Below are 27,526 nucleotides of genomic sequence, written 5' to 3'. Positions count from 1 at the left end.
AGTCCAGTGCAAACATGCAAATGCAAACATTGGGGGATCTCAAGTGTCATTTTGTGGGGCATGTGGCAAGCAACCAAATGAAAGAACAACAGCCGCCCCGAATAGCCAAAGACAAGTCGGCAAGTTTATGGAAAGGCGAAAGTAGACAACAAAATAATTCAAAACGATACTGTTTATTGGCAACCAAAAGATAGGAATTCAAAGAAAAAAGTGTAGTAGCTCGAGATGTTCCCATAGATTGGCCAACTTCAATGTCAGATGGGGATGGGGATGTGGATGATATGGGACAACGGCACCATAAAGTGTCAGACCATGAAAATTGCAGCTGTTGAGTGGAAACTCTAAGCCCAATGGAATTTTTGTTTATGTTGTTTTGTATCTGTAGTCGTCGAGGCATTTGTGTGGCTAAGAGACAACAGAGCGGGCGGGTGGTGGGTGGAAAGAGGAGCTCAGCGCAAAAGCAGCTTACCAAAAATGTTTTGTCACTCAAAGTGTTTGCCCACTGACAACAGCCAGAGTTTGCCAACGCAACGAAAATATATGCGAAAAGTCAATTTTAGAACAATTTTCGCAGCATTTCAAGCGAAAGAGTAAACGAAAGCAAGCCAATATCGATGTAAGAGGCAACTAATTGAAAACTCCCCACCCCACTGAGTAAATAAACTCTGTGCTCTGTGGAAAGCCAATCATCTAGTTGAAGACATATCCCTGGTAAATATTTTTCAGACACTCTAAAGATATCAGACACCATGGGGCGAGAAGGAATGAGGCATGTATGCCAATGCAGTTTGCCGCCTCCTGCATTTTGGGCAAATTGATTTTATGCTCGAAATACTTTTAGCTTGTTTGCATTTCAATGTTGTCGCAATTAAATATTAAAATCAATTACAGTTTTCCGAGCAGGTGCTTTGCCTCGGTGCTCCTGCGGCTCATTTTTGTGTCGCCCAAAAGGGACTCGTGCTGGGTAATGGGGAAACTACAGCCTGAAGCCATTTTAATTATAAATACCAAGGCAAACCACAAATTTATGCCGAATACTCGAAGATGTTAGAGGCAGTAATCTGATCAAATGGGGCTGCGGATTGGAAAATTATCCCAGATTAAAGAAGTTAAATTTAATGCAGACGGAATTTCAGATATTATACTCGTAGGATAAGCCAGGCAAATGAGTGACTCAACAAACGAATTCCTTGGAAAATACCATCCAATTGAATGAGATTCCCCATTCCCGAACCGTAGTCGTAAATCAAGGGTCTTTGCCAGCTATTTATGCCTTCCCGCAGAATCTTCACCCAATTCATATTTACATGGAATGCTGGTTATTTTTTGGCCCACAATAGTTTGTGTGGCAAGAGTCAAACAAGCCAAGGCACAGAAATAGCACAAGCCAAGTGGAGTGAGGGGAGACAGAGTCCGGATGGACTGGGCGGCATGCAGAGCGAGATACGGACAGAGTGAGAGTCAAATTTGTAGCCTCAACAATTTCCAAAGGGGGAAACGAAGAGCGGGGGAACTGGGCAGCGGGAGGAACGAAAAATGTGGCCAAAAACTTGCGACCCTTTTGGCCTGGAGCTCTGCTGCCCGGCTCCACGATTTAAGGGCGGATAATAAAAACGGATTTACAGTTATGAGCACAAACATGCCGTAAAGCAAATAAATGAGAGCGCAAATCCAAGAGAAGGTGGCAAATGCCCGTATTTGCAGGACCTTGGTCGTCGCTCGTTGCGCTCCTTGCGCTCACCGTCCTGGACAAACACGACAGCAATCCCAATCCAATTAAAGAGAAAGCAATTCCACGGAAACCGTTTCAGCCTTGGTTTCCCCCCCCTCGAAAGTGAGATTCGTTTGATAACGTCCAAGTAGAACGCTCAATTTAATTAGATACTTGATGACGGAACAGGACTGAACAGGACTGAACGGAACGGTGCAGATCTTGGGTCACATAAAACGCCCATGGTCTCACTTCCGCCCTCGATGGGGGGAGGCCAAAAGCTCTTGAGGCAACTGATTAACAAAGGCCAAAAGCATCAGAAGGCTCGGCTCTTTGGCCTGCATTGTGCTGATTGAAGAGTTCGTGGACAGTTGCATTGTCAGCAGAGCACACACACACACACACACACACAACATGCAACAAAGGCTTCCTCTATGGGGCATGACACACTTTATACTCTTCACAGCTGAAGGGCCCCTTCTCTACTGCATTGAATAGTGTTGCTAACGGAAGCATAAGTGCATAAATTGTTGGAATATTGTGTGCTACGTATGTACACACATATATGCTTCAGTTTGAATATTAATATCTATACTAGTTTTTATCTCCAGGCAGCTATCTATCACAGGGTATGCTGCCCTTCGTGGCATTCCAAGAAGCGTTTTTCCCCTTGAATTTATTCGAGTTTGACGCCTTATCAAAAATGGGGGCGTTACGACATTATCAGCGCCTGCATCTACGTCATTGCACATTAAAATTGCAAAAAGTACTACACAGTCGAGTGGGTCCCGAACAGGGAGGTCCTTCAGGCAGCACACAGACCCACCAAAACACACACACAGACACAGAGCACCACGTAAGACTTTCAATCAGAGTGCATTGAAACGGAAATTCTGCGCTGCAGCGCAGAAAGGCAGGAAATACATGCTCCACTGGCGGACTGACGTACTGAAGGACTAAAGGACTAAAGAACGGAGACAGACCAGACCATACCCATGTATTGAGTAACCGACGGATTGTGCTGGACCGGGGGCGGAGGGGCAGGGGACCCAACTAACTGTATCAAATGGCAGCTAAAGCAATGTCCCAAGAACGGCTTACGACGGAGACTCCTTGCTTTTTAGCGGCAGTGAGGAGTGAGGGAGGAGGAGGCGAAGTGGCCTCTTGGTTGGCCATAACGAGGTTGCTGTCAGTTCGTTACTGTGGCAGCAACTTTGCTGCTTGCCACCGACTTTGCATACTTTGAACTTTGCCAATACATTAGCTCGCTGGCTGTCTTGTTTGTTGCTGGCGACTGGCGGCTGGCTGCAGCCAACTTCCCCAAAGGAAAAGTCAAAAGTATTGACTCAGAGTCGACTGACTGACAGACTGTCTCAAGGAAAATATGAGCATCTGGGTATGAATGTCCTTTGGCAGATTATCAAGGTTGCCACGGGTATGCGATGATATCTGCCAAGATTATTGGCTGCTCTGAAATGGGTTTCGCAGAGATACAAAGGACTGTGGAATAATTGATGAGCTAGGCGACCAGTTAAAGGTTAAAGCTTGCTTTCCTGTCACTTAATGCATTACGAAATCCCCCTTACATCCGCCCACTCATCCCACGGCAGAGAAATTTGGATCACATTCCACATTTAGAGATGCTTTCGCCTCGCCTCTTTCAATTTCCTGGCTGAGCGGATTAATGGAGCACAGCCGAAACTCAAAACAGGAAAACTCAAGGAATACAAATTCCGCTTAATGACCGAAAATCCCTAACTGAAATAAATTTGATTTTATTGACTGCGAATCGGAAGGCAGCCAACAGCAACGCAGCGACAGAAAGCGATTTGAATTTCCCAGACAATGGCCGGGCTTGAATTTGGGAAATTACATTTTCCGCCTTCATCACCGAAACCGAAACAAATGAATTATGATGTGGCCAAACAAAAAAAGTGATTTCCTTTGTGCCAACCCCTTGAATGGCAGGGAGCCTACCCAAGCCCCAGCCCAAAACCCAGGCCCAAGCCGATGCCAAACCAGTGCTAAGACACGTGCGTTTGGGCCCTGTCAACGGGGCGTATAAATCTTTTCAGCCACCCAATACTGATGACTATCCCCCAACGCTCTTCCGGGCGCTGGTTAAAAGTTCTTGTTCGGCTGTCGGGACCCATTGCTATTAAATATTTAGGCAATTTGTAGATCTATAGCGATTTGGCCCTAATGTGGGTTATATTTATGAGCATGCCCTGAATAATTCACCTTGCCCCCGGACAGGCTCAGGACTGGTCCGCTCTGACCTAACCGGGACAGTCTATGGCTCTGGTTCTGGTTCTGACTCTGGTTCTGACTCTGGTTTGGTATTCCATTTGGCGTTCGTGTTCGTGTTGGGTAATTTATTGGCCATGTCTTTCAATATTTAATTGAATACGGTGTCGCAGGGCCAGACAAATGGCCAGTGCCAGTGCCACTGCCAGTGCCGATGCGTGCTGTCAAAAGTGCGACACTAAATTGCGGGCCACTTAGCCAGAGGGGACTGGAGGCAGTGGCAAGTGGGGCAGGTCCAGGCCCAGCCCCAGCCCCAGCAGGAGGCTTTTGTCTGCTTTATTAATAGATACCCCGCTTGGCCACAAGGCAGGGAGATGGCTATTGGGTAAATGGTAAAATCCAGATCAAAATAGATTTGAACTTTACTACTAGAGCACCGATTGTTTGAAGGAAAAAGGTTATCGTGTTCTTTCTGTGAAATCTGTTGTAGGCTAGATTTTCCCAACCCCACTATGAAGCTGCAAATTTGTGATAGTACATAAAAGCCAGGGGCTTGCCGTTAACCATTCGAGATGCAAAGTCAACAGCAATGCAGAAACAGGCACTCCTCGGAGAATTTCCTTGAAAGCTGACCGAGCAACCGGGCGTATGAGCAATGCGCCCCAGACCGTTCATTGAGTGGCACAATTTCACGGCCCGATTGAAGAACAAACAGCGACTGTAAGTTTCAGTTGGAGGCAAGTAACTGTTTGTCATTGGCATTAATTATGCGGCATGGCATGGAAGGCCAGAGGAAGAGCTGAGGCGCGGCGGGAGGCATGAGGCAGTGGCACAGAATGTCGTAGCGAATCTGTCACATCAAGAAAACTTTTGCAGCATAATTTGACAGACTTGAAAATCATTTGTGGCCACAGAGAGCAAGTGAGAGATGATATGTCACACAGATACGCACATACGTACACATGTCCCCCTTTCTGTTGTCATAGTGTATCTGGAATTGAATTATAGCATACCGAATGCACAGCACAAAAGTCAAGCTCAGAGCACCATACGTTTCCAATTTGTTAGGATATATCCAATATACATATACAACTGTATTTATAGGCGGGACAGGGGCAAGCTGGAGGGCTTGTGTGTCACTTGACATTTGTGTAAACTGAAGGAGAGGATCCCAGAGAGAGAGAGAGAGAGAGAGGGGCATGGGGAAGGAGCAGGCTCGTACTCGTACATAATATGAAATGCTGCCAGGACATTCATGATGGGCCCCATTCTCCGGTCTGTTTTGTTGTTATGCGCCTGAATGATTTCTTTTGTGAAATTGATATCTTCGTATGTACATATGTGTATCTTTCAGCATGTGGGTGTTTGTATATTTGTATTCTCGAATGCTTCAGACTCAGCTTTGGCTTTGTGGGCTGCCCCAAGCCCTGAGGATTATAACAAATTAAAGTTGTGTAAAGCTGCAGGGATAACACAATTGTGACAGGGGATTTTATACACGTTTACGTTGTTTTCGGTAACATCATTGAAGGCATATTGGGCAGTCATGTGGTAAGATAAGACACCACAAAAAAGACTGGAGTTGCGAAGGCACTCCAGCTTATTACGACTTTGTTGCCAACTCATGATTGAAGTAGAAGTGCCAGCGAAGCTTGAAGAAATCCATTAATATTGATGGCAAGCCAGTGAAGCCAGTGACTTCTAACATGTCATTAGAGAGAGTTCCTTAAAGCCAGAGGGAGAACAGGGTCAATTCTCTTAGAAATAAACTTGTTTACTTTCGAAGCTGAACATCGATCCACCTGAAAGGGTATGTTAATCTTCGGCTCTCAGGAACTGTTTCCCACATATTATTGCTTCCCCGTTCATGTATGGCCATCCATCACATTTATTTAATTTTCCTTCGGCTCCTCTGAATGTGATTTCGGAAGAGGTCTTGGCGTGTCTGGATTTGCATGGCTCTGCCGAATATTTTCCCCCTCGTTTATTTATTCTTTCGAATTATGCGCTAAGCGGAGCTCGCCAGTGATTGATTGGCCGGCGGGAAGTGGGACTGAAAGTGGTAATGGAAGTGAAAACAAGGCAAGACGAATCCTCCAGTGTCAGGCCGATTGCCCCCGCCCCTTGGAGGCACCTGGAGGCTCTGAAGCTCACAATATTTCACCAAACAATAAAAAACGAGCCAAAAAACGGCAGACGAAATAACAGAACGTTGTAGGTCATGTGTCATTCGCAGAGTCCTTAGTTCCGCTTCTCCTCCCGGTTCTGGTCTCGGTCCCGGTCCTGGTTCCCCTCCGCTCTCCTCCGCTCTCTTGTTTAGTTTAGTTTTGTTTCGCCTCGTGGCTCATGACTCGTGTTGCATGTGGCATGTTTGTTTGCACTCAGCGGGAAGTGCTCGGGGGATATCAAACTTTAACACAGAATATTTTGTACCATGCCACGGGTCTGAAATTGAATATTTAATTTCTGCTTTGTCGCCAGTGCTTTGATAAAAATTTTTTCGGAGGAGTGGGGTGGGGGACCGAGTGGGCCGTTAATTAAATTCCATTCCTCGCAAATATTTTAGACAGCTTGTGCACAAAAGAGACTCAAATGCTTTGGCGGTTCTAGCAGATGAAGAGTGCATTTTTTCATTATTTTCGGTGTCAAGTCGAAGCGTTGGTGAGGCCACAGAAAAAATCGTGTAGAAGATATCGAAATTAAGGAATTTTATAACAAAAAAAAAAGGAGGAGAAAAACTTTGCTCATTTCGATATATTAGCTAGAGAAAAAGTTGACTATTTTTAAAAACTTTTGAATAGAAAACTTTTTAATTACATGTTTTTTTGGAATTTCTTTATAACAGAAGTTCCCCAAACCATTAAAGCTAATGAGCTTTTGCACCAGCTGTTGAAGTATGATTTAAATAAAAAGTCGAGCTGTTTAAATAATAAGCACAATTTATGGTTAGATGTAGACCGACGTATGTATGTAAAAATGTATATTGCAGTTTATTGATAGGCAAAAGCGAAAGTGTGTTTGTTGGTGTGTGTGGGAACGAACGATGAACAACGATGTGGGCTACGAAGATCAGCTCGACACTGAGCAACGACCAAGCAAGCGCACCGAATGGTTCGTGCCCTAACGAAAAAGCGCCAGAGAAGGAGAGCGCTGCAGCAGCTCGCTTAGGCTGTAGCTAAGCCGAGAGCGAACGATAGCTAGAGCGCGAGAGAACTGCATATACGAAGAGGGTGGGCAGAGGAGCGAGAGAACGGTTATGCGGCTTAACAAACAAGCAGTGGGCACTGCAAGCAGCACTCTACACCACTGGCTATTATTTGTTGACTAATATCGGACGGGGAAAGCCTACAGCCTATCCCCAGATTTGTTTTCATATTTTCCACCCATATTTTTCCATCAAAAAACAAAAGGAGAAGCCATTCTCTTCTGTTCTTTTCTCTCTCACTGCCATTTGCCCATCGCTTGAGCCTTCCGGCTCTGACCCCGACGCCTACTTGATGCCACTTAATTAAATTGGATGCTTCACAGAAAAAGAAAAAAGAACTCAACGGCACCGAAAAAAAAAACGAAGCGAAAATCCAACGAAAAGCCCATGCCACTGTTTCAACACTTAATCATTAAGACTCAAAGCCCCAGAAAGAGAGCGAGCGAATAAGCTGAGAGTACGAGTCCGAGTTGAATAGTGAAAAAAATCGAAGTAAACATGGAAACTTGTGAAAACTTTTAATTGCCGTTCTATGTAGATGTGTAGGAGTATATATAGAGTACATTATAATAAAATCAAATATGCCAGAGTTGCGGCATCAATTTTAAGCTGATTAGATGCAAATGGCTGTGATAAAGATAAAAATACCGAATCAATATCAAACTAAGTCGTTACCAGTCCTCCTCCTGCGCCTCCGCCTCCGTCTCCGCCTCCTGCCAGCCTACGAGAATGACACTTCAAAACAAACTACAGAACGGAAGAGGAAAACAAAATAAAATGGCAAATCCCGAGCAGATTTGATGTTATTTTTATGTTCAAACTAGGGGCCGACGGATGGGAAGGGAGAGTGTGACGACGGAGCACACAAAAGTCTTATTTATTCATGGGCACGGAGGAAGTACTGTTGTGGACGTCAGCAGGAGTCAGCAACTAAGATGTGTACCGAGAAATACTTCTTTTACGAGCACTATCGAAATATGTCCCAGATTTTTATGGCCCTGGCAACACACCTGCGAATCGTAAACCGGGACAACGGACATCCCGCTCGCAGTGAAGCGACGGATAAATTCAAAATTCCATCTCACTTAGTTGTCGATTTAAACAATTATATATATTTAATATCCCCAAGCCCAAAGTCCAAAGAAAGAATTACCTTTTGCTTTCCTTTGAGAATGCTCGGCACAGAACTCGGGCAAACTATTGACTCGCTTTACTTCACTATCTTTCAAATATTCTCAATGGCGCGCACTTTCCTTTTCTGGGAGTTATGGGGCTTGCTTTCCGAAGGGAACCTATTGAACCGAACGCTTCGCTGGATTTTTGAAACTGGCCTCGTTTGAGCCTGTGAATTTGGTTAAAAACGTATATCGTGTGGCTCTGTTAGCACTCTTCGGGACAATGTTAACTGCCATTGACTGAGAAACGTTGAGGAAACCCGGCCGAAAGTAGGTCTCCTCGAAGGAACGAGTCGGAATTTACGTGGAACACTTTGAGTGAAGTTCTGAACAGCTTTTCCCCAGATATAAATCCTTTTAAGCTTGGGAGAGCTTTGACAGAAAGTTCCCAGTATTTATTTGAATGCAAAAATCGATGCTATAAATACCTGTTGTTGTTTTTTGAAATTGATTGTTGATTTTGGTAAAATGTTAAATGCCAATAATTACCTGTAAATAAATAAATCATATGCAAATCAGTTGACAACATAAAGGTTAGCAGCTCATCGGAACACACACACTGAACACACAAATAACGGTTAATAGTTGTGTAACAAAGGGATTTTATAGATACGATACGATACGATACGGTACATAGGAAGGAATAGCAAGGCAAGCTTTGGTTAGTTATGGAAGAGAGTAGGTGAGAGAGCGAAAGCTTTCACGGGGAGCTTTCTCGCTTCGGAAAAGTGTTGCCAGCTAGAAGTTAAATTTTGAATTTCAAAAATAGCTTTTACAGCCCGTTCGGTAATTATTTAGAGGACAGAAAACATGCCAATTAATTATATTGTAATTTGATATAGGTATGTATGTATGTTTGTATGTAGTTCAGAGTTAGAAAAGCTAAGGAAAAGGTGTACAAAACGTGCAAAGATCCTATACGTTGGCTACTTTAACAAAGAGTTCAACACTTTTGGTTAGTATTAACATCACAACTGCAACACATCGAGAACAGTAATAACAGCAACTAACACACAGATACATAACTACATATCTACATATGTATGTATGTATGTATGTAAACCATATGTAACAGCACGTGCTCTCTAGCTAAGACAAATATTGGATAGACTTTCACTTGGTTGCTGCTATCGCCGGAAAAGCTCTAGCCACAACAGCGATAATCTTTGGCTAAAACGCACACACCGGTTGACGGACTGGTTGTTGGCTAAAACGAATTAACATCGAATTTAAAATCGAGATCCAAATTTTTCAACGGATTTCGACGGAATTTCTGGCTGCCATGGTGATGGTGGTGATGTGGTATGTGTATCTCCAACTCCGGTTCTGCGTCGGTTCAGGTTCGGGTTCGGGTTCGGGTTTCGTTTATTAATAGTTTTTGCAATCATTTATCAAATTTATGTGTGAGTAGAGATAAATACAGAAGAGAAACCATTAAAAAGACCATCAATAATATGGAAATTTATTATCTTTCAATATATATTTTGGTTTATGTGAGTCGTATGCATTCAGAGAGCGAAAGAGTGAGGGCGAGTTGGAATTGCTTAATGAAGTAGGTGAATTAAATGTGTATTGAAGCAGAGTGAAAGTCAGGGAACAGATGCACATTCACAGTCACATTGACAAGACACACGCAATCATAAATGTTAGAAATGAATATCCGGCGTATACGCAATATTTGCTTATACCACTCAATTTTCTCCAAACACGCAGTCCCCCCCACCCTCGCCCACTCTTCCACCCCATCAGCACTCCGGCAATATCATAAATTTTCAGCTAATTTCCCGCACACAAAACTTTTTAATCATATAAATAGCAATAAAGTGCGAGTCCTTGGGGAGCGCGAAAAGTTTCCCCGTCGAGAGAGGCTACAAATAGTGCGGAAGAGTCACAATGGAGGAATGAAATCGGAAGTCAAGTCTGCCATTTGGCTTATGAGTGTCTCGGAAGTGAAGTGCTCTCCTCGGCTCCTGGGGAAGTTATGTAATAAAGAAATCCTGAAGTGGAGTTTCCAAAGTTGAGCCCGAGCCAAGTATCCAAGAAAAGTTTGAGTACCTGACAAGTGGATTTGCTAACTGAATAATGAATTATGAAATTCCTATTGTTTCAGTAAAAAGGTTTGGAAAAGGGAAGGCATGTGCGGGATATTTCCGTGATCCAAAAATGTTCCAAACTCCTATGGACTAAAGGGAAAACAAGTATGTAAATTGGGAAATTCTGCCTTTTCTGGCCCCACAAAAATGGGAGTTAAACTTTTATAGTTTCTCCATTCATTTGCCACTCTAGTCTGCAAACAAGTTTTCCCATCGTCTTGTCCAATAAATTTCGAAACAGTATCGATTATATGATTATGTATAAATTTGCCTGCGGCCAGGCTTTAGAAATTTCATTATGGAATCAGCTTGGGCTGCAGCCATATCCATTTCCCTGTCCTGTTCTAGCCGCCAGTCAAAAACATAAAAGCATTTTGAGCCAAGCTGCCAATGACACGGCCCAAGTATACACTCACAGACACACACTCACACACACAAAGGACAAAGTAAAGTCTGCTGAAAGTTAGACATCGCATAGACAGACGTCGGCCCGGCCTGGCCTGCCCCAACTTGTTTCCCCCAAAACTTTTAATCAGCCTCAGAAAAGAACAGAAGGAAAGTTGTTGGCATCGCCTTCTTTTGGGCGCACAATTATAGTAGAATTTTCCATATAAAAAAAACATAATCAACGTAATTGCATACGGAATATGGTATGCACAATGAAAAGAAGCCAAAATGGAAAGGCTTCAAGACCAAACACAAAGCCGGAAAAGAAAACGGCGGAGATATTCGACCTTTTGCTACCCTAAAACTTTGGGAAAACCGACAGGAAAACATAATTTTATGTGAGAGAGCGATAAAGAAGGAGAAAGAGAGAGAAAAAGTTGATGATTGTATGAAAAAATCATGAATTTTAGGCCCATCAGGAAGCTCTACTTATCAGCCCCTCAGGGTATCAGAAGTACTCCTTGGATACTCCAGTCGCTGCTTGAAAAGTCCAAAGGGAAGTTCATGATCGCAGTTGATGATATAAGTTTTGTTTCTCCGAATGAAGCCAGGCAGAAAGTAGACCCAACGCAGACACCCCACCCCTCTGTCAAAGGCCTACCAGGAATGTTAAAATACTACGAAAGAGGGTTAAAGCGGCGCCAAGTTTATTGTTCGGGTGTCGCAAAACATAACATTACCGCTGTATTGGTGTTATATGCTCGATTGAACCTTTATGGGGCATGGGGAATGGGGCATGGGGCGGCGACTGTCGCTGGGCTTGTTGTTTCTACCGCTGCTGCTCGTAATACAATCAATTTCCGCTTTGTTTGTCAAGAAAACTTGATGGAGGAGATGTGGGAGAGTGGCTCGGTGTTTTTACTTGGTGTTTTTTTTTTGTGTTTCGTTCCGTCTTCCTGTTGTGTACGGAGCGGCAGCGGCAGCGGAAGCAACAGCTCAGCTGCCAATACTGTTCAAACATGACGTATACGTAACATTCTACCCCCAATTACCGCTCGCCACACTTGCCCCAACGTTGTTAAGTACAGAGCACACAGTTTTTAATTAAATTTTATATTCCCTGACATATACATATATACTAGTACATATGTGTATGTGTAATATCCATTATCATCTTTGAGCATAACAATGGATGGCACTTCATTAGTCGCCAGTTCGGCTGCTCTGGGCCATTTTATTGGGTCGTTGGCTGTAGGATGAGGCATTGGCTTTGTGCAATTAGCCTTTATGTTGTGTGCTCTTGATTAGGACGCCGTGCGCCACATAAGTAGGGCAGACACAAAAGACATTTACAATTTGGAAAGCTCTTCACTGTCTGCTGCGTGCCTGAAATTGTTGTTCGGGTTATTTATGCTCGAACTCTTCCTTGGGGTTCGAACTAGTTTTTTTTTTGTTCCCGAGACAGTTATTAATAAGAAATTTGAACCTATTTTGGGGAAACCTTGGCCCAAATTGAAACTAAAATCAAGAACAGGGCAAAGGCCAAAGCAATCAATCGGGTGGTTTGTACGTAATCAGAAACTTATCAATTTACTGGGGCTCCCTAATGAGGGAGTATTATGTTGTACCTATGTACATACGAAATTATATTTACTGACGTTTATTTATTTCCCAAACGAATTTGCTTATAAATATTTCATTTGCACGGAATACTATTGTTAAACCGATGCGGCATAATCGCAGCTAATTATTCACAGCCCAAACGAATGCCCTTCGCCTGTATGCTCCGTCCAGGATACGTATCTCAGATATGCTCGTATCTGTATGAATATAAATTTTATGCGCATATATTTGCGTCAAGTGACAAATGCCAGACAAAAGAGAGCTCGGAGATGTGTCAGACTGTACTGATAGGCATCATAAATAATGCGAGGCATATCAATTGCTCTATAATAAATTTATAAGCGAATCCCCAGAGCCGGCGTAACCAAATTCAGGAGGTTCTTCTGGCCAAGGAAATCTATGGAATTTCGCTCTGCTACTAGGGTGAACCATCACGATAAACCTATGAGATATTGCTCCCCAAAAAAAAACCAAGTCCCACTTTTAATCTCCTTAGCTGGGGTTGCAAAAGTTCTAAAGAGAAAGTGTGAAAAGCAGGAAACCCAAAGACCAGAACGAGTAAAAGTTTGCTAGAAATTTGTTTAAGAAATAGAAAAAGAAAACAAAGAATACGTAGAGAAATGAATACAAGGACAAGCCAGCCAAGGCGAGTCCAAGGACAAGTAAAAGAAATACGAAATACGAGTGCCATTAATCCGCAAATCCTTTTCATCCCAATAAGCGAAATCCATTCAGAGAACACAGACAGAGAGCCTCACGGAAAACCCAAAGGCAGCATCAACAGTCGTTGCGGAAATACTTTAACGTAAACAGAGCAATGACAATACGAGTAAAAACGAGTCAACCTGAACCAGGGAGCTTCGGTTTCGGATAGGATGGAGTCCCATCCGCCTTCGTGGAGTTCCAGAAAAATCTCAATTTATCATTTCCTTTGGTGGGGCGCCGCAAATTGCAGAGCTTAGGAAATGCTTTGCGCGTCTGTTTTAAAAGGCATTTTATCAGAGCATCCACACAGACATTAAGGCGGACGAGCACGGACTCCCACAAACACATACAGATATGCCATTAATGGCCCCTGCCCCTCACGAACAGTGGTATGCATAATGTCAGCCATGGCGCCGACATTCTTCAGTCTGTAGTCGGACAAAAATATTAAATAACATTCGGGCACGCATCTGTGGCGCTTGGCCGGCACTTTAATGCCACCCGAGTGTCCAATTTTTTATGCATTTAGTTCGTGTATAAATGCCGCACCTCTCTCCCTTTGACTGTTCATATTTGTGGGCAAGGCCACTGCCAAAAGAGAAGTATTTTTAGGCCAGACCAATCCTCTTCTCTGCCGAAAATTGATATTAATGCGTTGGGACCAACGTGGCGTATACGTGTTATTGATATAGCTTCCTGTGCGCACCAAATGGGCTGTGAACGTTCTGCTAAATTTGAATTTTAATGTTTTTGACTTGTTCAATTTAATGTCCCTTCCTTCTACGTATGTATGCATATATATATATGTATGTGTACATGTTGGTGTGAAAATACTTTATTGCCATGGATTTTCCGTTCTATTGCTTTGTCATCTAACCATCCTTAGTCGTACCCGCATATTCTAAACAAACAGCTCATCAACTCAACGGAGGCACACCTCAGAGCGGGAATTGCGCTAATTACACTGACAAGAGCCACGCACATCATCAACACGGACAGTGGCAGGACACGACAGACTGTCCACGACGCAACAAATACGCCCTAAGCGACCACACCCTCAGAAGAACGAAAGCAAACAGTGTGCCTATATCAGGTGGAAATCATTTGTTCAATAAATCAAATTGACTCCTGTCGGCGGCGAGTAGACCACCGTATTTACTCTCAATTAGTTCAACATTAGCAAGACATTCGGCACAGCAAACAAGTTGTGGATTCATCGCAGAGAGCCACACCTAGTATAAATTTCCATTTTCTAATTGAAAACGTTTTAGACTTGGCTCCAGAATAGCCAAAAAATTAATTAAAATTATGCAAAATATTCACCATACGCCCCGTTGGGCGACAATCTTTTTGAGCTGCTGCAAATGGGGAGCATTTCTTTGAGTGAAATCTGCTTTTGATTAGCTTGAATGGGATAAAAGCCATAGCAAACTGTATAGCATATGGCTAGGAATATACTACAACTGATAACTGACTAAGGACATTATTATGCCCTACCATTTACCCAAATGAACAACGACTTTCCACTTAAGATCGTAAATCGTTCCCTGCAGAGCATCTCTTAGTCTCAATTGCCTCTCATTCACACGACCATGAGTACGGCTGGCTGTTTGGTTTAATTGCCTGTCTAGAGAAGGAACAACAATGGGCCAGGCGGAGCACAAACACTGGCTGGGACTTATTTGCATTTCACATTAGGCTGAGGCGGCTGAAAGCGGCTTTTTAGAGCTTAGCATGTCCTGACAGGGTCTAACCCATCTCCCCCGTTTATTTGGGCGTAGGCCACGCATGGGCTGACATCTTTATTCGCAATTTATACGCGTATCCTGCCGGGCCTATCCTCAATTGCCAGGTAATTGCGTCCGGGCGTGGCCCCGTCGTCGGCGAGTCCATAAAGATAGGGAATTAACATCGTCATCAGCATTTCCTAATTAGTTGACAGGCCACAAAAAATCCGAGTTGAGCAAACTCGGCCATTTGCGGATTTATGTTTTCAATTTATTTTCAGTTGCAGCTAAAAGGAAGCTCGTAAAACGGCGAGGAGAGGAGCGGATTGGGGAGGGTAGGTGTGGAATGCAGTCTACGTGTTTGTAATATGAAATACATTTTTTTTTTGCCCAAAATGCGGAGGCTGTTTTATGGTTGATTTGGGTTCCGCCCCGATTTTCTTTAGTTCGTTTTTATGCTTTGTGTGTTCTCCTGCTGCTCTTTTTTATGCCTCTGCGGCGGAATATCAAAAAGTTGTAGAGACAGATACAGAAAGAGAATTGTTGCGAAAGTTTAGTACTTATAGTAAGCTCAATCCCAAGGACACAGAGGACTGGGAATGTCTGGCAAATATTTACAGAAAACCACTCAAGAAATGGAAAATTCGCAAGAAGTTTTAGAACTTCAGCAGCAACAGCAGGAGAAACCCACAGAAATGTATCGCAAATTTGCGTACATTATTTTCCTTGGAATCCTCCTTGAGATTGCTTCGACCTTAGCAACATCAAAGGCATTCATTCATCAAGTACTAATTAGTCGAGGAAGCCCGTAATTGAGAACCATGAAAATTCTCAGCAGCAAAAGGAAATCGTTTCTTCGGAGGCCATTAAAATTCACCAACGCATGGATACAAAATGTAATTTTGGCATATTAAAAGCCACATCAGTACCAAGAAAAACACTGACAAGAAATGCTGGAGCAGCAGCAGGAAAATTGCTAAGCAATAATCATAATTTGTGGCATTAACGGGGCGGAAGTTTCTGGGTAAGTTTGTACGTTTTCCCCAATAAAACCCAACCCGGACCAGCGTTGATAAAGTGTCGCTAAACAATTTATCAGCACCACCACCCCACCCATGGGAGCTGGGCAGGGGCAGGGGCAGGGGCATGGGTGGTTAGCGGTGTGGAAATGGCAGCCAAATAAAACCTCTCCGCCACCACCGCGAGCACTGCACCTGCCGCAGGGGAAAACGCGTTGCGGTAATTTATGAGTCATTCTCTGGAAACGCTGTGCGCTTTTTCATATTTTCATTATATCAGCAAAAAGCAAATAAACCGCAAAAAACTTATGAAAAAGAAAAAAGAAAATTGTTTGCGGTTCAGTTTCCCTCGTTTCGAGATTTGCAAATGGCACTAACAGAACTTTTCACTCTTCTGAAGCGAGAAACAAGTTTATGAATTTATTCTGGGTTATTTTTAAATGACTAAAACGAATAAATTTGTAATGGTTTTAGTTCTCTCAAGGAATATCCACAAGGATTGCCATAAATTAAAGTAAATTATATTACACCCATAGAATTCCCAATTGGGTGTCTGCTAAACAAGATCCACTTATGTTAACGTATGCTCATTTTATTATATTATTCTACACCTTATTCTCTCTGTTCTTTCCTCGCTTCTTTCCTTAACAGCCATAATCTCGAATGTCGCCCAGAAAAGTATGCTATGGAATATGTATTATGATGTTGGGTATATCGCCAGCCATAAAATTATATTCGGGCCACGATTATTAGATAACATAAACGGGAACATGAACTGCGATAATGTGCATTAGGAGAATCTTGGATCCTGGCCTTTGGCCGAGCCTCGCCTCAAGCCAAAAACGTGGGCCCATCAACGTGGCTGCTACTTAACTAAGTTAAGAATCTCACACAAATTTGCCATTGGCACATCAAATTCTGGCGTATGTAGTGGAGTGTAATGGAGTGCAGTGTATACAGTATACATATACGTATGCGTGTATGCTTTTTATATGCGTGTATAGTGGAACAATTTATATTTGCGACACCATTAAGCAGGGGGCGGCAGACTGTGATAGAGATGTGCTCACAGCATGTTGATCTAATAAAAAATAATGAATCCCCTGAACAAGGGATTTCGTTCAATGCTCACACACACACATACAGCACACAGGCACACACACAGAGAGAATGTTGAATAGGTTTAGTTATGAATGTATTGCGTATTGAGGATTAGTGAAGGAAGTTGAAAGCGCCCCAGCCTTACCTTCGTCCTCGTCGTCGTCGAGTTCCGTGATTGCCGCCTTATCGAAGGGACGATCAATGCCATTTGTTGCTTCGGATGAGGCGCCTCCTCCACCTCCGCCGCCGACGTTCGGCGCCTTGGCATCGCCATTGGAGGTAATTGAATTTGATTTGGCGTGATTTGTATGATTGTTTGAGGACTTTGCGGAGGACTGAAGACCTTCGTTCTCCATTTGCGGGGCGCTCGGCTCCGGCTCCCCGTTGCTGACCGCGTCGATGGCGGCGCCATCCTTCGTCTTCAGCTCCTGGCTGGTGTTGCAGCCCATTATATTTGATTTGATTTTAAGTCACTTGTATTGGTGGGGTCTCTATAATATCAGTTGGCCTAGGTTACCAAATGCCTTTTGTTTAATCAATCGCTCACACAAGCGCGCACTCAGACTCACACTCACACTCACTCGCACACACACACTCGCAGTCGCACTCTCACACACACAGGGGAAACAACTTATTAAGCTTTACTTGTTGTTTGTATTTCTATAATTTTGTATTTTTTGTGTATTTTTTGTTTATTTATTGGGCAATTTGCACTGTAACGTTCACGAGTAGAAACCTTTTCGCATAAAGTTGTTAGAAAAATATGGTGTGGATATTTCCAAATTTACTTTCAATATTTTGAATGTCTATAAAAACAGTAAGAAAAAGGTGCACAACCACAGATTACCAGCCAGGGACTTCCAACGGAAACGGAAACCAGACTCGCTCACAGACTCGCTGACTGACTCACTGACTGTCTCTGGCACAAGCTCAGGCACGACTGACAAAGGCCAGCGACGCTTCAACACTAAGAATGGCCAGGACCCCAGTGCCTGCCATCCTGCAGGAGCGGAGCAGGAGCAGCAGCAGCAGCAGCAGCAACTCCGAGCTCAACAAACGCTTCCCGGCAGTCGACGACACACAAAACCAGGCGAGAGAGAGAGTGCCCGAGAGAGAGCGAAGCTCTCTCTCTCACAGTGTTGACAGTGGGCAGAGCTTATCGAAAAAAGGTGTGAAATATTCACCGAGAGTGGAAATCGTAAATACATATTGGCATTACTATGTATATCTTTGATTTAATTATATTTCATGATTAAAATAAGTGTATTTCATATTTTTTTGTTGGTGGGCGGATCGGAGGAGCTGGTATCCAGCGACGAATCGGAAGATGTGTTCAAATAAAAACGGCAGGGTGTAGTGGTTCCAATAAGTGTGTGTTATCAGGCACGACGGCAGCTTGGAGCGGGGGTGGAATCGAAACTGATTCTAACTTACCTGCTAAAAAAACGGTGATCGTAACGGATCGTAAGAGCGCCCAGAACCGAGAGAACAAGAGCGAGGCGGAGGGCGAAGTAACAGGCTGTTAACTGAGCGCGGTGCCCAGCAGCAATAACAAGCTGTTAGCATGGGCCCTGTTGAAGCTGTTACCCTGAACAAACCGAGAGCGAGCCAGAGGGCGACTGTTAACTGACTGTTAAATGAGCGCGTTACCCAGCAGCAATAACAGGCTGTAAGCATGGGCCGTGTTACAGCTGTTACCCTGAGCAAACCGAGAGCGAGGCAAAGGGCGATGTAACAGGCTGTTAACTGAGCGCGGTTTCCAGCAACAATAACAGCTCTGTTACAGCTGCTACCCTGAACAATATGTTTTTTATATTCAGAGTGAATATGTTTCGATTAAAATATTCAAATAACTTTAAGAAAATGAATTTAAATGTGTGTATGTTTGTATCTATAAACCGAATACTTAATTTAAATATGATTTTGTTTCTTGTTGGGTAAAAATAGAGTCGTTGCCAATTTGTATTCGTTGGAAGGTAAGGAATTCCAATGCAATATTATATGGTATATGTACTGTTGTTCCTGCTGTTTTGCTGCTTCAGTTTTCGCCTTCCATTTAACCACAGTGCGGGCTAAAAAATTACCAAATCTGAGAGCAGGCGAGTGAGCTAAAGAGAGCATGCTCTGAGTGCTGCTTTGGCTGAAAACTTTTTCGCAAATAAACAAACCGACAACCAAAGCCGACAGTCGACAGGGGCACACACACACACACACAAAAAAAATCATACACCCAGAAACCCCTAAGAGTGGGCCACAAAAACCCTTGCGGCAGCAACAGAATCCGAAGAGCAACAGCAGCCGGGCATTGTCAAAGGCAATGGCATCATCAGCATGGAAGCTACGGTCACACTCCCACTCGGGCGGGCCCAGACAGTTACGTGCCTCGCGTGTAGCCAGCCGTGAACAGCTGAATGGTTGAATGGCAGAAGGAAGGACCCTGGCAAATACAATGCTACAAAGGGGCAACCTCATCCATAAAGATATCAATGAATACGTTCTTGTGTTGCTTCTTGGCTTCTCATTTGGCCAGATAGCAATTCATAAAACTAACTGTTTTCCCCTACCTCTGCACCATCTCCTCCCTCGGCTGTCACTAGCGGTCTTCTTCTTCCCTCTTTTCTGGGCTGCTGTGTGTTTATTTTTGGCTGCGTCTGTTTTGGCTTTTAGGAAGCTGCCTCTTCGACTCCAATCTTACACAGAAATGCTGGCTTTCTGTCTCTCTGTCTGTCTGCCTGAGTGTTTCTGGGGAACTAGCAAATGAATTGGTAAGCCTGTATTGTGGTTGGTTTCTTTCCATCCCTCTCTGTGCATCACCATCTCTCTATCCACCTCTCTATCCTCCATTCCTACGAGTATTTCCCTATCCCAGGCCTCCTTTATGGCTGCTCTAAGCACACAGGGTGCCGTGGTAATAAAAGAAAGTGCGTTCCGGTTAGTTGAAATAGAGGCCCACGAAAACTCGTATGTAGAATCGTAAAAAGAGAGAGAGAGAAGGCCCCCGTCATGCGTAATTTTAATCAAAAATGGAGGCACATTCGCATGCACATATGCAAATGGTCTTTTAAATAAGAAATGCGGCACAAATTTAATCCGAAATTCAGCGGAGAACAACCTGTATGGAAATGGAAATATTTGCCAATTACAGCTGCATTCTTTAAAGTGCAAAATATAATAACATACTCTACGAATGAACAAAAAACAAATGTAAATAAATCCCTTAATATGAATTAAATTATGGGTAAAAAGTTAATATAATATTTTTTTACAAGCTGCAAATATGGTAAATGCTTTAAAGTTGCCCAGATTTCACAGCAGACAAAGTGGAAACCCCTTTGGAATACTTGTAGTAATCCTCTTTTAATCTTCCTTTCATCTGCCCTAACTACCCAAAGCCAGAGCCTAGACAAAAAGGCCAACAATTAAGTGTGAAGAGGCAGGAAACAGCTGCGGTTCTCTTATCCTCTGCTGCACTCAGACGAGCGGCAGCAACAACAACGATCCGAACAAGAGACGGCAGCAACTGTCGAGCTCCAACAGAACTGGGGACAGCCTTGAAAGGCGTGAATTCGCGCACCCAAAACATGTCAAGGCAGGCCCCGAAAAACATGGTGTGAAGACGCATGGGCCACAAATTCCGGCTGGCTCTTGACAACTGACTGGCAGTCCCGTCGACTGTCGTCCCGCTGGGACTTGAGCATTTCCCCGATGATGGCAAAAACGCGTGCGACACATAAACCCTTTTTGGGGGGCTGATAAGATGACTGACAACTCGAGACAAGAGCGATGGATGGGCTGGCAGGGGAGGGCCCAGAAGAGGCTGGATCTCGTTCCCAAAAAAGTTTGCGCATCATTTGCCGACGCAAATGCCAAGTCATTATTCTCCACAACGAATATAAATAGCTTTGTTTTTAGATAAAATTCCTGGCTTTTCGATTTTTCTCTCGCTGTGTGTCTGTGTGGAATATTACGTATACGCCCTGCCCTGAACTCTGGTACTAAACACCTAAACAGCATCGAATGGCATGGCCTGCCCTTTGCTCTGCCCATTCAACCTTCCTCTCATTTACCACCGCGGCGACTGGGTTTGGGTCTGATTTGTTTTATTTCTTTTTTCTTTTGGTACGAGTATGCTCCTGGGATGGCTGCCAACTGGAAAGTTTTTCACGTCCGCCTTTTTTTCCTGTCCAACGTCTGAAGTTCAACGGTGCGCAACAATTTTCAGGTCTACTAGAAGAACTCACAATAAATTTAAAATGAACATTAAAGAGACTCAACTTTAAGATGTAGTTTATTTGCAAAGATATTCTAAGAATTTCTATGCTATTGGAATTATTTGTCCTGATTCCTAAGTAGACTATCTGCTCCGAGCCTGGTCAACAATGTTATTTATCTCTTGGCAATGTTCGGCTTCCACTGTCTACCATTTCCTTCAGAATTTGATTATTATTTGTCTTTGTTCTTCATTTATTGGACAACACTGTCCCGTGCTGTCCTGTCCTGTCCTATCCTGGCCGGTGGCAATTTATACACATTGCTGCCTCATTAGTTATTTGACTTTTCACCTTTGACCAAATCCTCGGCACATACTCGTATCTAGCTCCCTCATATCTGATTCATATTCGCTTTTGTCACCATCATTTGTTGTCGACTTCATCTGCCTCGACGGACTACAGCGAAAATCTCTAAGGATAATTGAATTAGTCGTGGCATGATACGTGTACGGGTATTTGGTGAACGTTTTCTGTGGTATGCCAATTAATCATACGCCCTGCTGGACGGGAGAGTCGAAAAAGGCGCTGATGTGAAATATTCGTTTTGTGTGATTTAATTACTGATGGAAAACCATTCCAGTTAGGGCGCGTTTCCACTCGAATTCGTTTGGCTTTAGGAAAGTGTTGCATATTGCATGGATATCCCATATCTGCAATTCCTAGCCGGCGCCTGTCGCTCTGGCTGGCTGCATGCCAAGCCAATATTAACCGGCAATATGAGCAGACAATAGATGGCTAAGGGGATAAGGGCTATATCTCTGTGTCTGGGAGGGATGCGGATGGGGTTAGAGCGTGAGGGGGCGTGACAGACAGGCAGACAGGCAGACAAGCGGCAAACCAAAAAATGACAGTTCGTATGTCAGAAGTGCTCACTGTTGACTTTAAAATCACATTCAAGAGTTCTCTCCTCTAGCCATAGACAACCGCACACACATACACATGCATATTGCCAGTTCAATTACACCACTGGGGCGTTGCATGCCACCGACGGCAGACTGCCACACCTCCTCCGGCCAGATCCCCGGCCAGACTGTAGCTGTAGCTTTAGCTGGTCACCCCTACACACATGTTTATTGAAAGGTTACATGAATGACACACACGCCACAGAAATCGAGGCAGAATCTGAAGCACCCAACCACACAGACAACGACATCGACCCGGGGGCAGGCCGTTTGCATTGGCTGCCTGGCTGCCTGGCTGCCTGCCTGCCTGAATGAATCCTTTTGGATTCGTTATTTCCCCGCCGCTTTTCAATGCATTAAGTGAATGTACATATCTGCATACAGTCACATATATACATACATATGTGATGTGACATGACAATGGGCATGCATTTAGGTGCACGAACCTTTTGGAGGCGAGCATCGCATCGAGCAACGAGCATCGAGCATCGAGCAGCCTGCTTCCAATTGCAACAGACGCCGCTGTCTGGCAGCTCGTTACGTGCCGTCACGATATTCCCCCCCTTCCCTCGGGTTAACCTCTTAAAGAGCTTCCCCCCATTTCACTGACTTTTAAATATATATACATACATATGAACTTATTCTTAAATATCCGCAACTCAAAAATAGGTTTTTGAAAAATATTTGTTTTTATTTAACTAACTTTAATTGGCTACAGATTTTATTTTATGTATATAAGATGTACACGTAATGTGTGTGGGTAAGCGGGGAATTATGGATATGTCACTCCTTCTGGTGATATTCTTCTTCTTCTTCTCTTGGTTTTTTATATTTGACGACTATGTTTTTAGGTATTTTCTTAAATTGAACGATTAAGTAACCTATTATTCCTGTTACGGATATAATGCAAAATATTATCAGATCCTCTTTAAACAGTCGTCTCTTATTATTTGTTTCGTTTCTTTTCTGTATATCTCATCTTTATAAACATAATATTTATCAAATGTTATTTCAGTTAGGATATTGTTTTGTTCATCCGGATAGGGAACTATTTTATATACGGGGGACTTCAGCATTTTCGTTTGGAATGTTGGAGATTATAATAATCTCATTAGTGTCTGTTTTTAGCCACGTGGATGTTTTAATATTCAATAGTTTCTCAGAATTAACGTTGCTTAGGGAATCTTGTTTCAGCAATTTTGGATTAAATATACCAAGTCTAGTTAGTTGCATCCCCATCTCTACATCCTCTATATATTCTGTGAAATGTTGAAGATTAAATATTAAAATATCTCTTTTTTGATATATATTTGTCGCCTCGTTCAATTTGTTAATGATCTCCATGCCTTTATTTACTGCATCTATTACTAAGTTTAGTTCAATTGCTTGAACACTGTAGCTTGAAAGGTTGTTAATTTTCTGTTCTACTCCTTCTTTGTCCACTTCATTTAATGTTCCGAACAAATACTTCAATGCGGTTCCTGCTATATCTATTAGACCTCTTTTATTACTAAATATTGTACTTCAATTTCGTTTTTAAATTCATCAGCTTTCTCTATAAAATTTGTATAGATTTCTTCTGTTTTGGTTAAATTAATTGTGAGGGAGTGATATATTGTTCCTGTTTTAAATATGAGGTATCCCTTTGTGTCTTTGATGGGGTTTATTTCGATGTTTTGTCCGTTTGCAATAAGAATCCTGAACATTAGAAAGATGATGGTCCTGATTACGTTACGGTTTATTTTTTCCATCGTTTTCTGCGGGTTCTCTGGAATTATTATATTTGCTAAACTTAGTCTCTTTCTTTTTTGGTTCAAGTGGATTTCACTGAGCGAGGATGCTGGTAAAGCCATTTTGTTAATTTATTTTTTACTGCTTCGGTTTCCTGTTTTACAGTTTCAGTTTTTCTGTTTTACTTAAGTAAATGGTTTTGTTTTTCTAGTGCCACGATGCACATAGATTCTTTGGCTGATTCTGTTATTTTTCTAACTATTACGGATTACGGGGTTTTGGCAATCAGTTGTTTATTCCAGTGCGAAACTGATTCTCGATTGTCGAGTGATTCCAGAGTGTGGGAATAAAGTTTTATCCTAATGAAAACGATTCTTGAATGTGGTGTTATTGTTGATTGGAGTCATTTTCTTTTAAGAGTCGGGGATCGTGTTTCTTATAGTTAGGTGGGAATTATGGATATATCACTATGTCGCTGGTCATTGGACTGAATGTCGTTTTTGGGCACGCTTTTCCGTTTATTGATTTGCTTGATGGATGATTTTTGGAAATTGATTAATGTTAGCTCTTTGAAAACTTGGCAAAGATTTGAGGCTCCTTCGGTAGTGAATCACATGCGAAATTTGAAAGAGGAAAGCCTCAAATTTAATGGGTTAATCAAAACATGACTCAACACAATTTGTGTTCTCCAGAGTCCGGACTCAGCAATCACTTATATCTCCCCCAAAAGGCCTAAGCCAAGTCCCAATACATTAAAAATGTATTAAAAACTCAATTCTACAAGCAAACATATTATTTTAGCGTTATGGCCATCCATAAACATATTTTATAAACAGTTTAACGAGCGCCAATAAAAGAGTCGAACCCACAAGACCAAGGAGCTTTGCCGCCATAAATCCGAATGTTTCGGGGTTTTACGGGTTGTTTGTCGACACCTCCAACGGACAACCCCATTCACACCCACAAGACGTGACCTGGAGGCGCTTTTAATTAACAATTACGTACAACAAGAGAGGCAAGCCCCGGGCACACGTGTCCCGGACAGTGTTTGTGTGTACGGAAGGGTGGAGCGTATCTGAAATTAAGATAATAGCTAGAAAATTACAAAGAACACTCACTGGGGACCCAGAACAACTAAGGCCCCAATCGAAATCAAAAAGTATGGGAACCATTCCAAGGGAACCCCTAGAGCACACCCATCGGGGCTACAAAATCCACAACAGCAACAAAAAAGACTTCGGGCGCACCCCTGGCGCATGACGCAGTCTGAAGCCATCTTTTCAAACTGAAAACCAACGACATGCATTTTAATTACGTTGTTTTTTGCACCTTAACGTGTTGAAATACCATAAAAGGCAACACCAATACCAACAAGAACACATATTGGCCAAAAAGGAACAACAGCAGAGCCAGGAAAAGCTTCTCAAAAGCAAACTGAAAACAGGGCAGAGGCAGAGGAAAGACCAAAGAAACGTGGATGCCCTTTCAAGAAATTCAAGACTTTTAACGAATTTTCTAGACACATTTTTGTAGCCTGAAAATATTCTTAAGTATGGATCGGGATGATCTGGACTGAGTATTCATTAGAGTCCTTTTCGGAAGAAGACTCTCTCGATCACAAGATCACCCCCAGATCGTTCGAGAAATAATTGATATAATTATAGCAAGGGAAACATTCTAATTTAGAGTAATTTCGCAAGAGCATCCCATGCCGGACTTTGGCAAACTACCCAAAGTCATGTGCAGCAATTAAAAGTAGCAGCTATTCGGCTCAAATTCTTGGGGCTAAAGGTGTGGAAAAGCCAACGCCAGCACCTGCTCCCGTCCCCGTGTGTGTGTGGGTGCGTGTTCATTTTCCCTCTGCTGTTTGTCTAGTTCCGGGCTGCCGCGGTGTTGGGTCAACTTTGGTCAGTGAAATACAGCGAGACGATAATTTGGGGTGGGTGGCAGTAAAGTGAGCATTGACATGCAAATTTCCATTTAGAGGAAAAGCTTTTTGACTGCACGAAGTGCCCAAACAGGGAATGGATGGACTCACATTAGGTGGTTGAAGAACATATGTAGACCAGGCCATGTGAAGGTCAGAGTTCAGTTGTGTGCGCAGCTGATGCAGCTGAAGTTTATTCCCAGTTGAAAGCAACTCAATTACATTGTGTTCCGGGGCTTAGGGGCGTTGGCTGGTGGCTCCAGGCCACAGCCCAGCGTGTGGTGTGTCCCTGATGAAACTCCGTGGTGGTAACGTTGGTAATCTGACGTTCCTTCAGGTAGTCCAGGATCTTGGGCACGCTCGCCTTAACACCCAGCATGCTGGTGAAGATGCTGCAAATGTCAAAGTAAATTTAATTTAAGCCACTTAGCTCTAATCAAGATTGACTCACAGCACGCGCTGCTTGTTAAGCTGGCTCTCCTCGATGATGCGCTGAACGAAGTGCACCTCGCCCCCCTCACAAGTCAGCTCCTCGGCGCTGCCAGTGCGCACGTTGTTGGGCGCCGGCCGTCTCTGGGGATTGCGCGTGTTGCCCCCGAACGGATTGGAGGAGTTTGAGTCAAAGAATGGTGGGTTACAGAGGCAGAAGTGAAATTCCTTCTTCAGTTTCTCCATCTCAAAGTAGCTCTTGAAGATGTTGGACTTGTCTGGCTGGGCATAGACTTCAATAAGGCCTTCCAGGTTGTTTCGCCTGACATTCTCCCGGGCATAGTCAATGTTTTCTTCCTTCGACTCTAGGGCCAGCATGTTCCAGCCGTTCTTTTTGGCGCCAAGCAGCGAGTAAATGCAAGAGGAGCCACAACCTGCAGGACGGTATTAATAAATGCATTGCTAGCCAAACGATGAGTACAACACTTGCCAACATCAATGCCCCTCACAGTCTCCAAGTTAAGCGGCAGCAGCATATCCTCCAGCCAGAGGATGTAGTTCAAACGCAAGGCCAATGTGGGCACCAAGCTGCCGGGTGCAAAATCCACATCTAGTTCAAAATATTCTTTCAGCAGCATCTTCGACAGTTCGCGTAAGGTCTTCTCATTGCGAAAATTAACCGAGACTTTGCCTGTTAGCTCCTGTTTAGAAGCAATTTGCATTAAACTGCTGCTTCCAGACAATGTCAAGTAGATTTCACTTACCAATTCACAGACTTGTCTGAAGTCCCTGTATTTGATGGCCAACTTGGTGTAGTCGGGCGGCACGCGCAGAATATTGCGCGGATGCATGGCATACTTGTTCTTTTTATTTCTGACCATTTCAATTTTTTTGGTTTGTTAATTTATGAAATGCCGCGAAGTTGAACAGATGATTAGCTCAAAAGTCTGGCAGCGCTCTGCTGGAATCAGTTTCAATTGCTTATCGAACTGGTTCACTCTATCGAATAGATGTTCATCGATATCGAACTTGAATCGGGTAAGGTTCGTTAATGAGCCCCAATCCATGCACAATGTTGCGAACAACATTAATTTGTAAACCGTGTTTTTTGTACTTAAACGAAGTTCATCGAGTAGTAAATTTATTCATCAATGGGGTAAAATAATGTGGGCAAAGCTGAGAGTATTTGTACGGTATATTTGGAAAAGGAGATGGTATATTTTGGTATATTTCTGAGGGTCAGACGGTATATTATATCGTTAAATCCGCATCC

General features: G+C 43.2%; 2 protein-coding genes across 6 annotated transcripts in view; both read right to left on the bottom strand.

The window, feature by feature from the left end:
* Positions 1 to 18,050, bottom strand: part of LOC117185746 — a 32,609-nt gene extending 14,559 nt beyond the window's left edge. Inside the window, exons 1-3 of one of the 3 annotated variants that reach the window (XR_004472612.1) lie at positions 17,139 to 18,050; positions 9,524 to 9,664; positions 8,767 to 8,827 (exon numbers count right to left, since the gene is read on the bottom strand). Coding sequence is in view for 1 of the 3 variants with exons in the window: in XM_033392511.1 (XP_033248402.1) it covers positions 17,139 to 17,442 (304 nt within the window). In the remaining 2 variants the exon portion in view is untranslated. Of the gene's footprint in view, positions 1 to 8,316; positions 8,561 to 8,766; positions 8,828 to 9,523; positions 9,665 to 17,138 lie in introns of those variants that run through there. The other 2 variants (XM_033392511.1, XM_033392512.1) reach the window with 2 other exon arrangements.
* Positions 8,811 to 27,210, bottom strand: LOC108158198 (U6 small nuclear RNA (adenine-(43)-N(6))-methyltransferase). Of its 3 annotated transcripts, none has more exons than XR_001775235.2 (5): positions 27,018 to 27,210; positions 26,744 to 26,954; positions 26,276 to 26,687; positions 25,936 to 26,216; positions 8,811 to 8,827 (listed from the first exon to the last, which is right to left on the bottom strand). XR_001775235.2 is itself a non-coding variant. In XM_017290417.2 (4 exons), exons 1-4 carry the CDS (start codon positions 27,132 to 27,134, stop codon positions 26,039 to 26,041), a joined length of 918 nt encoding a protein of 305 aa, XP_017145906.1. In that variant the 5' UTR covers positions 27,135 to 27,210; the 3' UTR covers positions 23,971 to 26,038. The 3 variants fall into 3 exon arrangements, 1 of the variants encoding a protein (XP_017145906.1); XR_001775233.2 differs by lacking the exon at positions 8,811 to 8,827 and adding an exon at positions 23,971 to 24,972; XM_017290417.2 differs by lacking the exon at positions 8,811 to 8,827 and having other exon boundaries at positions 23,971 to 26,216.
* Positions 27,211 to 27,526: the final 316 nt, after the last annotated feature.

This window comes from Drosophila miranda, chromosome 3 (genome assembly GCF_003369915.1).
Source record: "Drosophila miranda strain MSH22 chromosome 3, D.miranda_PacBio2.1, whole genome shotgun sequence".
NCBI classification, from domain to species: domain Eukaryota; kingdom Metazoa; phylum Arthropoda; class Insecta; order Diptera; family Drosophilidae; genus Drosophila; species Drosophila miranda.
This window is presented reverse-complemented; position numbering and strand designations above follow the sequence as displayed.